The following is a 16,149-nucleotide window of genomic DNA, read 5'->3' as shown; positions in this document are numbered from 1 at the left end:
GTCTCCCCATCCCTGAGAGCTGCAAAATCCCTGCAGAGCAGTCACTGAAATCTGCTTTTCTCAGAAGGCACCATCCCACCCCCTTGCATTTCTCTGGCTACCAATTATACCTTTATTTTTTTTCTTCTTCTTGCTGTTAAATCATTAACTTTGAGTGTTGCCTTTGAAATCTGTGTCTGATGGAAATTTGCAGTGGAAGTCACTTGTTGCTTGAACCTTGATTGATTATTACCCAGCAACTCCAAAGGGATAAACTCTCCTGGTTTTGTGCCTCTGGAGAGCGTGGGTTTTGTGTGTTAATTGTATGGAAAATCTGGGTAAATTGAATAAAAAGCTAATTATTACGGCATAAAGGATGTTTTCCTGTCAGGATTGGAACATCCCATGGGAAGAGATGTTCTCCCTGAGAAAAGCTCAGTCTCTGCCAGTCCTGGGAAATCCTGAGCAGTCCTGAGCCAGGCATTGCACATCCAGGTGCTCCTGGCTCCCTCTGCTCTATTTTTCTCATAATTCATGGAAAAACAGTCCAGACCGGAGACATTTATCATGATGGACAAGATAGAAGTGATTTTTGAGGGCAACAAAGTTCAAAGACTTTGCTGTAAGTCTTCAGGATTAAAGATTTACTTGATGCATCTCCCCCTGTTTAATAGACAGGAAGAGATGAAAGGGAATTTCTGGAAAGATTTTCGTTCATTCTTAATGATGCCACTGTTAGATGAGCTTTGGCACTGTGTCTCGAGCCAGGAAGCTTTAAAACCAACCTTTTTTAAACATTAAATGACCTTTTTTTTCATCCTCCAGCTTTAATAAATAAAGATTCGTTCAGCCTCATTACCAACTCAGTCCTGGGGGCTGGTTTAATATTTAGTTAAAGTAACCAGTCTCCCAAAATGAGCACATTTTGCTGTTTTCCTCTCCCAAATCTCACAGGGGAGGCAGCAAACTCTGCTGGAGTCTGATCTGGGTTTTGGGAATGCTGCTGCCACCTCCCTCCTGGATCCAGGTTCTCCATCTGAATTCCTTTTGCAAAACCTGCTCTTTCCCCTTCCTCTTCTGTTTGCTCACAAAGTTCAAATTTAATCAGAGCTAAGTAGGGAAAAGAGTTTGGTTTTGTTATTTGGGGTTTGTTTGTTTCTTTTCTTCACCTTTAGGGAAGTTTGCAAGATTCTCAAAAATAAGAATGGAAAATCCCATCCTGAATGGAGATTAAAAAAAGCTCTGTGCAAACTTTTTTGCTTAGGTGGCTTGAGGAAACTATTCAAAATGCTTTGGTTTTGATTATTTTTATATTTAAAATGCATTTAACTGTGCATCAGTGGAAGTGGATTTTGTTTGAAAGCTGCCAATTAGGAGCATGCTCAAAAAACATTCCCCAATTTTGTGATTTTGAAGCTTTAAATTAGAAACTAATGAACCTGAGAATGCTGACATCCACTCCCCCACCGCTGATCTTTAATTTCACAGCATCAGCACCTGAGCAGAAGCTGCATTTGGTGAATTTACCCTTCCCTGGGAGCAGGGCTGGAGGGATGAGTTTTGTCTGTGAGAACTTTGTCCTCTGCTTCTCTCCTGGAAAAGTGGAGTTTGTGGCAAATTGTTCTCCCAGGTTTGTTGTAATTAAAAGCAGTCCCAAGCTGCATTAATGTCTTTTAAAACCTGCTCCTGGCTTTAGAGGGAAGCACAACCCTTTTTCTTGCATAATGAGGTTGAGATGAATTCAATTTTGCTCACATCAAACTAGGAAAAGAAGGGATTTTTTGAGTATTCTCAGGATATGAAGTAAATCAGGTTCTCCATCTGAATTCCTTTCTTTTGCAAAACCTGCACTTTCCCCTTCCTCTTGTGTTTGCTCCCAAAATTCAAATTCAATCAGAGCTGAGTAGGAAAAAAGTGTTTGGTTTTGTTAATTTGGGTTTGTTTGTTTCTTTTGCTCCCACTTTGTTTCAATTTTGCTCCCATAAAACTCAGAAAAGAATGAATTTTTGAGTATTCTCAGGATGTGAAGTAAATCAGGTTAGTGTGGAGCACCTTTGGGTTCCACTGCTGGGGCAGAGATGCTCTGCAGTTTTGGCAGGAGAGAGCAGATCCCTCTGGGATGAGCTGGGTGTTGGAATTGGAGATTTTTTGGGTCAAAGTGAGTCCCAGGGGCAGGAAAGCCAAAGGAAAAGCAGCCTGGAGCCCAGATGGGATTCCATGGTGGGAGTGAAGGGTGATGGGAGCAGCAAGGACCTTCCAGATCCCTCTGTGGATCCCTCAGTCCCAGCACATCCCTGTGCTTCCCTAACCCTGCCCCAGTCAGCTCTGCCTCCCAAACCTGTGTGTCCCTGCTGTCTGAGAAGTTAGGGTTTTATATTTTATATTACTAAGGGTTTTTTTTAATTTAACTGAAATAAAACCTGACGGGTTTTATGCTAATTTATGCTTTTCCCTGCTCAAAAACCCCAACCCGACCTGATCCAGCAGCCTGAACGGCACTGCTCCCATCAGAGGGATTTTTTGGGAAGGGAATTGGTGCTTTTTTAATGCACACAGCAAACAGCAGCACTGCTCTTCCCCAGGTGAGATGGAAAAGCTGAGTTCTGGGAGGAGAGCAGCAAGGATAAACCCACTGGGGTGCCAGCTCCTCGTGGAATTCTGGGATGAATGCTCCACTCCCAATTCCTTTCTGCCTTCCCTCAAGAAAATAACAATATTGCACCTCCCCACCTGCCTGTACCTAACACAGATCTGAGTGGGTTCAAGAGTCAAGTGCTTTCTGTTTGAAAAATATTTGTCCCTCCCCACCCACGGCTGCCCACGCGCTTCCTGAAACGTTCCAGCTCTCAGCTGCCACCAAGGAGCCATCTGGGGGTGTTTGGGGACGTTCTGCCTTTGTTGGGATGAGGGGCAGAGCCGGGCTGTGGGTTTTTAGGGTCGGACAGGCTGTCTGGGAGCACCCAGCCCTGTTGGCAGTGGGTGCTGGGAGCCTGGCGGGGTGTGGGTGGCTGTGCCGTGGCATCTCAGCAGGTAAAACAGAGGCTGCTGCCGAGATCTCACCACCCACCTGTCTGGCAAGACCTGGGGAGTGGGAGAAGCACCGGGAAAGGCCATGTGTGGGAAGGAGGAAGCGCCAGCTCCGGCAGTGATTCGCCCCAAGCGAGCCCTGAGACACTTCAGAGACAAAGGCAGAGAATATTTGCTTTATTCGATGCACCAGGTGTGGGGGATTCACTCCTCAAACACACACACCTCAGTGCCTCCAAAGACACAGTGTTATAGGTAAAATTCACGAATATTGATCACATTCCCCGGGATAGGAGTGGTTATACAAATTATTTCTCATAAGTCATTAATATTATTCAGCAATTTCCTGTGCTTGGCTTCAAGAGGATTCTCTTGCCCCCTTTTTAAGATTAAGAAAATCCTGTTTTTATCAGCCTTCAGCCCTGAGCCAAACCAGAAGGCTCAAGAAGGGCGCCATGCTGGTGAAAGGGGGCAAAGCTCAAAGAAAGAGGGATGGTCGAAGTGTAAACAGATTTGGGTTATCTATCTGACCACTCCTCTCTCAGCGGTGATGGTATCACAAACGGAGATCCTGCAGGGTGGAGATCCCAATCCTAACCCCTGCCAACCCCTTTTTCCCCCACAGCTGCCATCCTGGATGACCCCATGGAGTGCAGCAGAGGGGAGAGGCTGTCCATCACGCTGGCCAAGAACCGCATCAACCGCGCGCCCGAGCGGGCAGGCAAGGCCAGGGTGGAGGTGGACATCTTCGAGCTGCTGCGGGACAGCGAGTACGAGACGGCCGAGACCAGTGAGTACCACCTGAGATGTCTGGCATGCTGAATTTGGGATTATGCAGGGAAAAAAAACTCTCTGGTTGTTTGAAAGCCTGGTTTTGATTTAATTTTTCATTTGAAAGCCCAGTTTCAATTCGAGGTGGGCTGAGAGGATCTCTGCCCCCAGTAAGCTTTGCCACTGCTGGGTGGTTTGGGACGAATAATTTCCTTTAATCTGCCTGTCAATAAACAGGGGTAATGCTGATCCTTTGTCAGGCACTTAATGGTGAGCAAATAAGAGACTCTCGGGCAAGTTGGGTGCAATTAAGTTGTTGTTAAAACCCTCTGGAATTGTGTGTGTCAGCAAACATGACAGCTCTTCCCGGAGCTGGAGATTGGCAGCGGATTTATTTACACCAAGTGAAGTTTTTTCGAGTGATGTTTGAAATCATGTGGATGAAGAAGAGCTGATTTTGAAAGAGCAGCAGATTTCCCATGTCACTTAAAAGTCTCTTAACAAAACAGTTCTTTATTAGGGTTGTTCCTCTGGATGCTCAATGTGCCAATCCTGTGCTGATAGATAAAAAAGAAATAGATGGTCACTGTCCTATAGTTTAAAAAAACTCCAAAAGGTCTGTAGTAGTTTTTTCCTTTAAAAGGGAAATCCCTTTGGAATAGCAAAGCGTCCTTATGGACTCATTTATAAGCTGACCTTTAGAGGGAGTGCTATAATTTTTTTATTACTGGTTGGCTCAAGAAAGCTGGAGGAATCATTTTAAATAATAGGGATTTTAGCCTCATTTCCCAGTGGTTCTGCATTCCACCACTGAGCGATCTGCAGGATATCCCCAGAAAGCGTGGCTGAGCGTTGTGGTTTGGGGCTGGCTGGTTTTTCCTGGAATTTTGGTGTGTTTTCCACACAGCCCTGAGCATATCTGTGCCGAGGGTTCTCCAGGTGAGCTGGCAGAGCAGGGGGTTGGGATCAGCACATTGCTCCTTCATTTCCTGAATGAGCGGCTGCATTATTTATGGCAGTGTGCAGTTAATAAAGCACATCTCAGCGACTACCTGGGCTCTATTTATAGAGCCTGGCACTCGTGAGGCAGCCCAGATTAAACCCAGCCCTTCTCCTCTGCTTTGCATCCCTCATTTTGGTAACATTTTCCTGCTTTTCCCCATCTCCATTGTGCACAATATGTTTTACCCTCACTTGGTATTAGGGCAGATCCAATCTGCAGTGGGAACTGCCTGGATGGCACAGAATCACAGAATCCTGGGCTGGTGTGGGTTGGGACATTAAAACTCATCCAGTTCCATCCCAGCCTGGCCTGGGACACTTCCAGGGATCCAGGGGCAGCCACAGCTTCTCTGGACACCCTGTGCCAGGGCCTCCCCACCCTCACAGGGGAGAATTTTTTCCCAATATTTGATCTATCCCTGCCCTCTGGCAGTTTGAAGCCATTCCCCCTCAGCCTGTCACTCCTTTCCCCTTCCCTCCCTTCAGCTGGAAGGGACAATGAGATCACCCCAAATCCTCTTTTCCAGGCTGAACAATCCCAGCTCTGCCAGCTTTTCCTCTCAGCAGAGCTGCTCCATCCCTCTGATCACCTTTTGCCCTCTGGATTCTCCAAGCCTATTCCCAGTTTGCCCCTTAAAGTATCACAAATTACCCTGTGAGGCTCTTTGGAAATGTGAATATTCCTCATCTGCCTGAGCTTTCTTTGTCTTTGAAGGACCCAGCAGCATTTTTAGCTCCATTCTTGTTCCTTTCTCATAAATATCCTCATTTTAGCAGCATTTCTGGCATTTTTTTGGGAAAGAAACTTGATTGCCGTGACCCCTAAGCTGCTGTAAGGACTATGAGAGAGATTTCTGTCTAATTTTCAGCCTGTAACACTGCTCAGGAATTCTTCTCTTGGAAGGTTTTTCAAACAGAACAGTATTCATTTGCTGAGAATTCAATAATATGCAAGAAAATTTGCAAATTTCAGCAAATGTTGCGTTTGGGGAGAAATTGGAAACAGGGCAAGTGAGGAAGAGGCATCTCCCATTTCCAGTTTTCACCTTGGGGTGATTTTCTTTGTTTTCTTTACTTGGACTTACAGACTGCAAAAAGTAGAAATTGGAGCAAATTGACTCGATTTTGGTGAATTTTGCAGTGTGTTATTTGCCTTTTCTTCAGAGGGAAAAAATGTCTGGAAGCTTTTCTTAGAAAAGGAATAATGTGGATTCTGTATGGCTCTGCTATTAATGTCACTGATGTTATTCTTGATTTATCCTGGTGGCAGAGGAAAATCAGATCCTCTAACTTAAATTTCAAGGCTTTCATGGCTTTCAAAATGCTTCAGTGCATTGCTGGTATTTGTTATGACACACAATATTAATAAAAACTGTTGAGATGTTTTAACCTGTGGCTGGAAAGCTGTTTACAGCTGTTTAATACTGTTCTCACATTTCACACCCTTTGGTTCACTCTTAAATATCACAGCTCCATGCTTAGCTGACTGATGTAGTAATGCTAGGATTATATATATTATATATATTAAAAATATATATAATATACACAATAGACATAATAATATACATTATATAATAATATATATAATTACCATATATTCTATATACATGAGGAGGAAGAATTTTGAGGTGTTGGTTATTTTATTTAAGGAGTTAGTTTGGGTTTTTTAGATTTTATTTCTTTTTTTCTTGAGCTGTTTTTCTTCCATTTTTCCATCTGGCTGATTCAGGCACCTTAATATCAGAGAGCCCCAAAATCTCCATTGCTCCAGCAGGTAATATTGGAGTCACTCCATCCCATCCATGCCTGGTTTGCTATTCCAGCTTTAGATATGAATGAACACAAACTTTGGTTCTTCCTGTGTGATTTTTCAGGACTTTCAGGGAGAGGCTATGGGCAGAGCTTTTTTTTTTTTTTGCTGTTACAAGGAAACACTGTTCTCTCTTTGTGTTTGATGTTGCAGCTCCTTTTGTGCAGCTCCAAAATGCCTTGTTTAATCATGTCTTTATCTAAACCACCTTGTTCCTTTTGATGTCCGGGCAGGACAGATTTCCCTATTTGTCACTCTGTCCCCTATGGCCTCGTCAGCCTTTTAAGCACCTCTTTGTTGTGAATCCAAACATCCCGGGGCAGGTCAGGAGAGAGCCAGCAGCTGGAGAACTGTAGATTTTGATTTATCCACACCAATATTTCAGTGCCCTTTCAGTGATGTTGGAAACATCACTGCTATTATCACCTGCCCCACTGTTTTTGGGGATTTCATGGGTCAGCCTGCTGTGGTTATGGAATCACGGAATGGTTGGGGTTGGAAGGACCTCAAGGATGATTTTGTTCCACCCCTGACATGGGTAGGGACACATTCCATGATCCCAGGTTTCTCCAAGCCCCATCCAACCTGGCCTTGGACACTTCCAGGGCATCCACAACCTCTCCAGGCCTCTCTGTTTGCAGATTCCTGTCAGGAATCACAAGGGATGCTTCAGGAGCATCTCTAGAACCCATTTGTTCATACACTCAGTGTTTTCTCCCTGCCAATCCCGTGACCATCCCTGTCACTCGAGATCTCTGCTGTGTTTTGCAATCAGGGAGCTGCTGAGGTAATTGCACACCTTCCCTGCTCATTTATGTTGAATTAGAGCCAGGAGCCTTCTCTGCATTCTGTTTGAAACCCTCGGCTCAGGCTGTCTGTGTGCAGTGCAAGAGATGCTGTGCTCTGCCCTGGAGAACTTTCAGCCCTGCTTTGAACAGGGCAGGATTCATGGAAATGTTTTCCTGCTGCCCTGGGATCTTGGGAAGTGAAAGCCACTCTGCCCATGCCTCAGGGGATGGACATACATATATCATCAAGAGCTGCTCGTTTGTTGTGCTTTTTCATGTTCAAAAATAAGGCTGTAGTTCTGCCTTCCTTTAAAAAATACCTTGCTGCATCCCAAATGTCCAAACCTGGACTTAATTCCCAAATATACTCCTGGAAATGACTGAACAAAAGGAAGGTCCCTGTCCACTGAGCACCCACCTGAGATAGGATGGTACCCATGGTGAAGAGCTTCTCAAAGTGATGCCATTTCATTGTCCAGCATTCCTGAGACTCTGAATCCTAAACAATGGGATTTTTTTGATTTTTTGGATGCAAACTCAGAGCTGCTGGAGCCTGCAGCACCCACAGCCTCCTGCACAGCTTTTGTGGTGCCCAGGTGTTGGAGTATGAAGAGATTAGAAAGGCAGGGGCTCTGTCATTTTCCACAGTTACAGTCCCTGTGATGATCAGGGATGAATTTGGGATACAGAACGAGCATTTCTCATCCCTATGAGTGCTTGCCTGAACACTACAGCAGCAGCAAGGTCGAGCTTGTTCTCCCTGTGGAGACCTGACAGCATCAGGCAATGCTCTGAAATAGGAAATGTGCTTGGATTGCAAGAGCAGCTTCCCAAATGTGGTCAAAACCTTTGCCTCAGGCACCTCCACTTTGTTTCCATTCATTTTCCTTAATTTTCGTGGATGTTTCCCCCTGGTAGTGATAAGGCAGGTCCTTTTCTTCCAGACAGTTGTTGCAACTCCGTTGCTATGGCTACTTAACCCACTTTTCCTTCCTGCTACCAGGCACGGGAAGAAAAGCCCTCACCAAACTTTCCCCTGCACAGCACAAGGAAATTTTCCCCCCAGAACTTCATCCTGGTGACCTCTGGATAAGGCAGGGCTTGGAGCATCTCCTTCACTTAGCTGCTGAATGGCAGAAGGTGCAGCTGACAGGCACTGCTGAGTGCTGCTGAGACAGCAGGCGAGGCTTTCAAATCGCTGCTGCTCTTTCTTTGAAAGGATCTTCTGAAGAGGTGTAAGTGCCTGTAAATTTTTTAAGCGCAGAGGAAAAGCGAGGCCCGGATTTCCTTTGAAGATGCTGCAGAAAAATCTCTCCTCGTTCGTAGGAGATGGAGTTGTTGGAGCTCAGAAGGAAGGAAAACCCAGGAGGAGATGTTTGCATTTCATGAGCACTTGCTGTCAGAAGTCGGAGCAATCAGTGGGGACCGGCGAGGATAAGGAGTTTTTCCTTCAAAAGAGGAGTAAAACCAATTCCCCAAAGTGACAAACAAAATGAGATTTGGGGCTCATCTTCCACTCAAGAGGCTGTGAAGGCTTAAGGAGTCCAAGGCCAGAGATCACAGAGTCACAGAATGGTTTGGATTGCTGGGAAACTCCAAGGTCATCTTGTTCCACCTGTTGCCATGGGCAGGACAATTTCCAGGCTGCTCCAAGCCCTGTCCAACCCATCCTTGGACACTTCCAGGGCTGAGGCAGCCTCAGCTTGTCTGGGAAAACGTGAAACTGGAGATGTTCACTTCCCAAACCCCACACTCAACCCCATAACTTGTTCCACCCCGAGCACAGTGGAAGCTTTCATTTCACATCATCCAGCCTTGATTTAAAGACTCAGAGTTGCTAAAAACCCTGTTCTGATGTGTAGTTCAGCACTTTTGATGATGTATTCACTTTACTACCAAAAAGAGTGTGTTTGGATTTGAATTTTGGAAGCTTTTCCTGCTCTGCAGGAAGGGTTCTGAGCAATGCAGGGGATGGGGATGGCAGCTGGGCTGGTCCTGGGAAGTGCAGCTCAGCTGGATTTGTGCTGTGAATTAAAAGGACAAAAAATAAGGTTGCAGTTTAACCCGGGAAGAGAATTAACTTCTTCAGATTGTCAGGTGTTTTTTATGGTTCTGCTAACCTTGGTAGCACGGAGCCAGAAGATTTAACTACTGCCAGGAAAAGAACAACACAAAACAGATGAAAACCAGTAATGCAATGCTTATTTTTACCACTGAACTCTGCAGAGATGAGGGGGAAAGTTCCTACAGGTTTGTTTGATGCTTTAAAGCCAGGTCACTGCTGTTTAGCATCTTCCAGCAATGTTTAGTTCGTGTTTTATATCCTGGGATCAGAAAGGGGTGGTGCAAGAAGGAGTCAGAAGTGAGGATAATGGGTTTTGGGGAGAGTTTAGTGGGGTTTTCATAGGCTGGGGAAAGGTGGAGAGTGCCACAGGCAGGGTGACAGTGCTTCAGGGGGAACAGAGGGATTTTTGGGATGTAAATGGCAGAGGAGAAGGGAGGAGGTGGTGCTGTGTCCTTACTGAGGTCCAGCACTGCCTGCTGGGATTTAGGGATGCAGCCTGACGCCTGTTCCCTCTCTCTGGTGCCCACAGTGTGCCAGATCCTCCCCAAGGGTGTGGTGGGAGTCCTGGGCCCTTCCTCCAGCCCAGCCTCCAGCTCCATCATCAGCAACATCTGCGGAGAGAAAGAGGTAAGTGAATTTCCCTTCTGATGGTCACAGCTGACAGCTCGGTTTGTCACCCCTCCTCCTGACATACATCATTTTGAAATGTCTTCCTTTTCCCTTTCTTCCCTCTTTCTGCCTCCCTTTTCCTCTCTGCATCACCTTCTGCTCCAACTCCCCTCACATTCACCACCATGAGCCCAGCCATGACTGAGGGCTGCAAACCCCAAGCTTTCCCTGCCAGATGCAAATCCAAAGCCCCTGCTGTGACACAACTTCGTGCACGCATTTGGGCAGCTTTATGTTTACTGCTGTTCCCTCCAATTCCGACCCTTCTTTTATCTGTGCCCAGACCATGTGCTGGATTTAATATTTTATAAGCCCTGAACCATCCTACACTGATCTGGCTCTGCGTGCAGGAGAAGAAATTGAGTTCTCTTCTCATAGTTCATCCCTTTAAAGCCAGATAACATTTCCCAGCCATTTAGTGCTGGGAGGAGAGCAGGCTGGGACTGAACACTGTAAATAATTTGCATTCACAAATGAGTGCTGTTGGCTCTTTCTGGAGGGTTGAGGGGATGGAAGGGATCTTGCAGACCTAAAGCAAAGGGATGCAGCAGGATGGATCTCCTGGGGGTGTTTTGTAGGGCTTTGTCCTGCTAAATGTGCTGGACATTGCTCCAGCCCAGGGAAGGCAACTCTGCAGGTGTTTTTCCTCTGAAATTCAGATTCAATCTGAGTCTCTGATCTAAGTCGTTTTTTCCTTTGGAAAGGAGAGGTGAGTGCTGCTGCACTCCTGAGGTGTTTAATTCTCTCAGCTGCCCTCCAAGCGATGCAAACCTGCAGAACTCCCTGGGATTTACATCCTGGGAACAGCAGCTGGTGGCACCGTGTCAGACATGACACAGAGCCCAGCCAGAGCCCCTCTGCCCACAGCCACCCCCCAGGGAAAGGAAGTGTCCCCAGGTGGGGTGACTGATATTCTCTGGGGGATGAAGCTGTCCCGTGTTACCCCTGTTATCCTCTGGCCCCAAGAATCCCTTTGCCCTGCCCAGACAGGGGTGTTGCACTGGGGCAGAGCTTGTGGGAAGGACAGGAGGACTCTGGGGCTGAAGGCAGGCTGTGAGCCAGGGCTGTGCTCCGCTCTGGGAGCTGCTGTGGTGGTGAATTCCTTCCCCTCTGCCTGCATCTCTCATCCCTGGCAGCTGCAGGTCCCATGCTGGCTCTGGATCTCTCCCAGGAGTGCTCAGGATGCTGCCAGGAGCTGCTCTGTCTGCTCTGCTCAGAGGAATCACCTTTCCCTCCAGCTCCTCTCGCTGTTAGCAGAGCCCGGGCTGAGGGCTGTGGGCTGGAATTGAGGCAGATAGCAGCTTATTACTCCTTAACTTCCCTTCTGCTAACCAACAGCTCCTGCTGTCAATAAAGCAGCATCAGAGCTGCTAATAGGCTTTCCCAGGAGGAGAGAGGTGTGAGGCAGGGGCTGATGGCTTTGGAAGGACTAATCATGGAGGGAAAGAAGACTTGACGTGCTGCTAACGAAGCCGTGGCAGATGTTTCCCTTTCTCCGAGTTCTGTTTCTTCCAAAATAATTCACCCGGCAGAGGGAAAACAAGATTGCCTCTCTTTATCTGGCTGAGCCCTCTGTGTCTGGGCTGGATCTGTCTGCCCACCCATCCCAGGATGTGCAGCAGAGCCACCTCACCCTGCAGCTTCCCAGCTCCCCAAATTCCCTGGAGCAGCACACCAGTCCCACCTGCTGCTCTGCTGGATCCAGGACAAGCCCAGCGCTGGTGGTTCCAGCCCTGCCTCTCTGCCTGTTGATCAAAAATGCCCAAAGCTTCTGGCTGCTGCAGCTGCTCTGCCTCTACCCAGGTCATCTTGTTCTTGCCTTCATCTCTGCTAATTAATTACCTGGTGACACATCCGTGCTGGATTCACGGCACAGGGTGGGGGCTCCAGCAGGGGCTGTGCAGCCCTGGATGATCCACAGTGTCCCTGCCTGCCTGCAAAGCCTCCTCCCTACCTGCCAGCCTGAAAGGAAGGCTGGGCCCGGCTGCAATTAGTGCCCCAGCTAATTAGCTTGAACTCACACGGAAGGTTTCCTGTGCTGTAATCACAGCCCCTGTTGCCTTTCGCTGAGTGGCTCAGCAAGACTTTTCCTGATCCACTCCTTCCCGTGGCTTTTCGTTGCTGTGATAATTATTTTCCTCTGCTGCTGCACGAATCCCACCCTCCCCTCTTGACTCCAGTGGTGCTTCGGCAGTTTTATTGGGATATTCCACTTTCTGCCTGCTGTGCTCTTCACACCACAGGCCCTTTATCGCAGATTTACTTGTTTTCATTTCTGTCTCCTCTTTAATTATATTTTCTCTCCTTCTCCCCACGCTCAGGTTCCTCACTTCAAAGTGGCTCCGGAGGAGTTCCTGAAGCTGCAGCTCCAGAGGTTCACCACCCTCAACCTCCACCCCAGCAACACTGACATCAGCGTGGCCGTGGCAGGAATCCTGAATTTCTTTAACTGCACCACTGCCTGCCTCATCTGTGCCAAAGCTGAATGTGAGTCTGTGCCAGGCTGGCTTTGCCTGACCCTCTGTTTTGTCTGCTTTTTGTTTGGGGCTTGCTGGAGAAGCTCCCAGGTCCTCATGTCTCTGGTCAGAGGAGCCTTTTCCACTCCAGAGCAGTTCTGTCCACCCTGTTGTCCCTTGGAGGTGTTTTTCAGAGGAGGAAAGGGGATGGGAAGAGATTGTCCTGCCTTCTGTTTGGCCATCTGAAGAGCGTTTTGCTTCCACAGATGGGGTTTGGAATTAGACAAGAAAAAAAAAGGCTTAGACCTGTTTCTGGAGATTATTTTTAGGCAAGTAAGGCACTTTGAAATATGCCTTTCGCAAAGCCACGTGCAGTTTGTGGCCTAAAAGCAGGATTTGATTAATGGTCACCACAGTGCTCACCCTCCTGAGCTCTGCAGCCATCAGCTGGTGGTAATAGTGCATCTGGATGCTGGAGATTCCACCCCAGCAGGGCCATGTCCACCCCAGCAGGACCATGTCCACCCCAGCAAGGCTCCTGGAGGGGCAGGAACAGGCTCTGCACCCCAGAGGTTGGAGGAAGGTGTGTCCTGTGCTTCCTGAGGTCACTGTGCGGTAAATGTGGGGTGTAAACAGCAATTCTGCTTTTGTTGCCCTGTGCCAAATCCATCAGCTCTGCAGTTTGCCAGATGAGCCAGCCTGGCAGAGGGGCTTTGCAGAGGAGCATTGCATGGAAATGCATGGATGGGAATGTCTTCTTTTTCTCTTTCTGCCTCCCTTTTCCTCTCTGCAGCACCCTTTGCTCCAACTCCCCTCACACTCATCACCAACCCAGCCGCTGACTGAGGGCTGCAAACCCCAAATTTTGGGACTGCTGCTCCCTGGCTGGGCCAGGTGAAAGGAAGGCAGATCATTCCCAGTTAGCCCTGGGCAAACTCCCCACCAGCAGCTGGGTGGGAAGGGCAGTGCTGTAGGATATTTCTGCACAGGAACAGGAGGACCAGGAGTGTCTTTACCTCTCCTTTGTGCTTTCTGTGCCCTGAGGACAGCAGGCACTCAGCGAAGTCAGTAAATTAGCTTCACATCTACCCCAGGAAAGGCCCTCGCTCCAAATGATGCAATTAAAATCATGCAAATGGTCTCCCACATCACTTCTGGAGCAGGAATTTTTCATTGTCTAAGCGTAACCTTAAGCAAGAAGGGAAGGAAAGATAATTAGGTTTTCTCCATGCAGGAGGCTCAGGGCTCTGCACTCCTGCCCTGCTCCCCACTCCTGGCCAAAAACAGGCAGGAGCCTCCCACTGGGATTAATATGATTAATATGATTTTCATTTAGCTGGATCAAACCCTTTTACCTGAAGCAATCCAATTTATATCACTCGGGTGCTGCTGGATAACTCAATATTTAGGATTTGCTGAGTCCCAGACTCAGGCAAGTGGGACAGGAGCCTTTCATCCATCCTGGATGGATGCTGTTTGTGCTCAGCAAGGACCTGATCTGAGCCAGGCTCGATGCCTAACACACCCTGAGTGCAACAGAGCCCAGACAAGGCATAATTGAGCTTCATGTAGGAGCACAAACCCTGATTTTCCCTCAGGACATGCACTGCTCCTAAGCACAGCCCTTAAACAACTAACTCGAGGCGTTGCAGGCTTTTGGAAGGTTCCCTTGAGGCAGCTCAGGGGAGCATATGAGCTGCGTGCTCATCAGTGAGGAAATGCTGTTTTGAGGGATGTTATTATTTAGATCCCAGGAGGGGCAAGTTGGAGCTGCTCTGGTTTAAGTGCAAGGCTGTGTGATGACACTCCTGGGTCCTACCCTGCCACACTCATCCTGTCACATCCTGCCTCTGGGGACTGGCTGTGATTTCCCCTGGCAGATGCAGAAAATGACCCTTGAAGCCTAAGAACCTGGGGCAGCCTAAGTGTAGCACCGTGGGGAATGTGAAGTGTAATGCCGTGAATAGAATGGGATTTGTGACTCAGGATAAGATGATCTGACTCAGTTTCTCTGTGATGTTCAACAATTAGCTGGTTTGGGAACTGCTCTGGGAGGTTTTGTGGGATTCCACAGAAACATCAACCCAAAAAGTCAAATAGAGGCTGCATGGACTTCTTAGGAACTTCTCTGATTGTCAGAGGGGAGGGAAAAACACACACTGCTTGGGAAGGGAGGTCAGGACACTGAGGTCCAAGGCTTTGGATCCTTTTTTTTTTAAAAAATTCAAACACTCAATGAGATGTTTGAAGCAATGGTGTTGGGATTGAAAAGGAGGCTGGATGATGGAAATGTTGTGTTCCCAACCATCAGCAACACTGCAGGTCCTCCATGGATGGGAGCACTAAACAGGGATGTGGCATTCCAGGAGAGTCCATGTCCTTCCTTTCCTGCTTCCCAGGAAGCAGCTCTTGTGCTGAGAGCTCGGGAATGAGCTGATCCTGCCTGCTCTGAATGTTTGTGGAAGGGAAAAATAAAACAATCAAGGTCAGGACTTGAGCCTGAACCTCTCTCAGAGCTCCCCACGGGAGTGTTGGAGCAGCAGGTGCCTGGTGCAGCCTCTCTGTCCTCCCTTTAGTACTTCAAAGGTGCTAGGAGGAGTCTGCAAAGCTTTCCTGGTGTTCACATCCCTCTGAAGTGCCAGTCTGGCAGCAGCAGCAGCAGCGTCTCACATCCTCTCAGCATCAAACAAAGGGGAATCTCTGCACACAATAGAGACTTCCCTGCACACTGAGAGCAGCTGCGAGCAGGGGGTGTGATGAGGCTACAGGTAGGATCTAACGTGCTGCAAATGATAATTTCCTCGAGCTGGAGGAGGAGATCAAATGATTCCTTTTTTTTTTTTTTTTTTTTTGTTTTTTCTCCCGGTTCCACTTCTTCCTCTCTGTGCCTGATGTGCTTTAGAAAAATGTTCCTGTGTTTCACAGCAGCAGAGTTTGCTGGGATGAGCTGTAAACTTGGTAGTGTCAGGGCTGTGACTTGCAGCAGCCTGTCTGGTCCCCTGCAGATGCGGAATGAGGTGAAAATAAACCTTTCCACATCCTCCAGGATCAAACGGAGGGCTTAGCTAAAATTTACTGTTCACTTGGGCTAGGAGACAAAAGAAATACTCAGATGAAGTCCTTGTGTGCTGCAAGCAGAGTGAATTTTCTGGCTGGTGAGGAAGAAAAAGAAGATGTGATCCAGGGAAGTGCTGGCACAGCTGTTTTTATAGCCCCTTGCTGGGTTCCTGCTGTACCCAGGGAAAGGTGAGAGGCAAGAGCATTGTCAGGAGCTCAGAGCAAACTGAGAGTGCTTTCAACCTCTCCGTGTGAACGAGAGGCTCCTCATCTTGGATGTCCCTCTTCCTGCTCTGCTTTGTTCCCTTGTGAAGTGCTGGGAGTCCTTGAGAGCAGAGCTCCAGCACTGATCCCACCCTGCTGGGTCACTTCCCTGCCTCCTGACCTGCTGGGGATGAGTGGATTCGTGCAGCCAGAAATAAGTCAGGTTAAGAGAAGAGCTCAGACTTGAGGGTTAATTTGCCTCTCTGCCAGCTGGGATGTGATTCTGCTGATAGTTCTGTTTTTTCCAGCTCAGCTTTCCCC

The 16,149-nt window shown here is 47.8% G+C and overlaps 1 protein-coding gene across 5 annotated transcripts in view; it reads left to right on the top strand.

The window, feature by feature from the left end:
- The window catches only part of GRIK4 (glutamate ionotropic receptor kainate type subunit 4), a 176,719-nt gene that overhangs the window by 106,610 nt on the left and 53,960 nt on the right, over positions 1-16,149 (top strand). For all 5 annotated transcript variants that reach the window (XM_085081567.1, XM_085081565.1, XM_085081569.1 and 2 more), the window contains exons 3-5: positions 3,632-3,796; positions 9,972-10,069; positions 12,433-12,598. In XM_085081567.1, coding sequence (XP_084937693.1) covers positions 3,632-3,796; positions 9,972-10,069; positions 12,433-12,598 — 429 coding nt within the window. The remainder of the gene's footprint in view (positions 1-3,631; positions 3,797-9,971; positions 10,070-12,432; positions 12,599-16,149) is intronic.

The sequence above is a fragment of the Lichenostomus cassidix genome, chromosome 24 (genome assembly GCF_008360975.1).
Source record: "Lichenostomus cassidix isolate B80296 chromosome 24, HeHo_3.0, whole genome shotgun sequence".
Taxonomy (NCBI): Eukaryota; Metazoa; Chordata; class Aves; order Passeriformes; family Meliphagidae; genus Lichenostomus; species Lichenostomus cassidix.
Note: the sequence above shows the minus strand (reverse complement) of the source record. Positions and strands in the feature narration are given on the sequence as shown.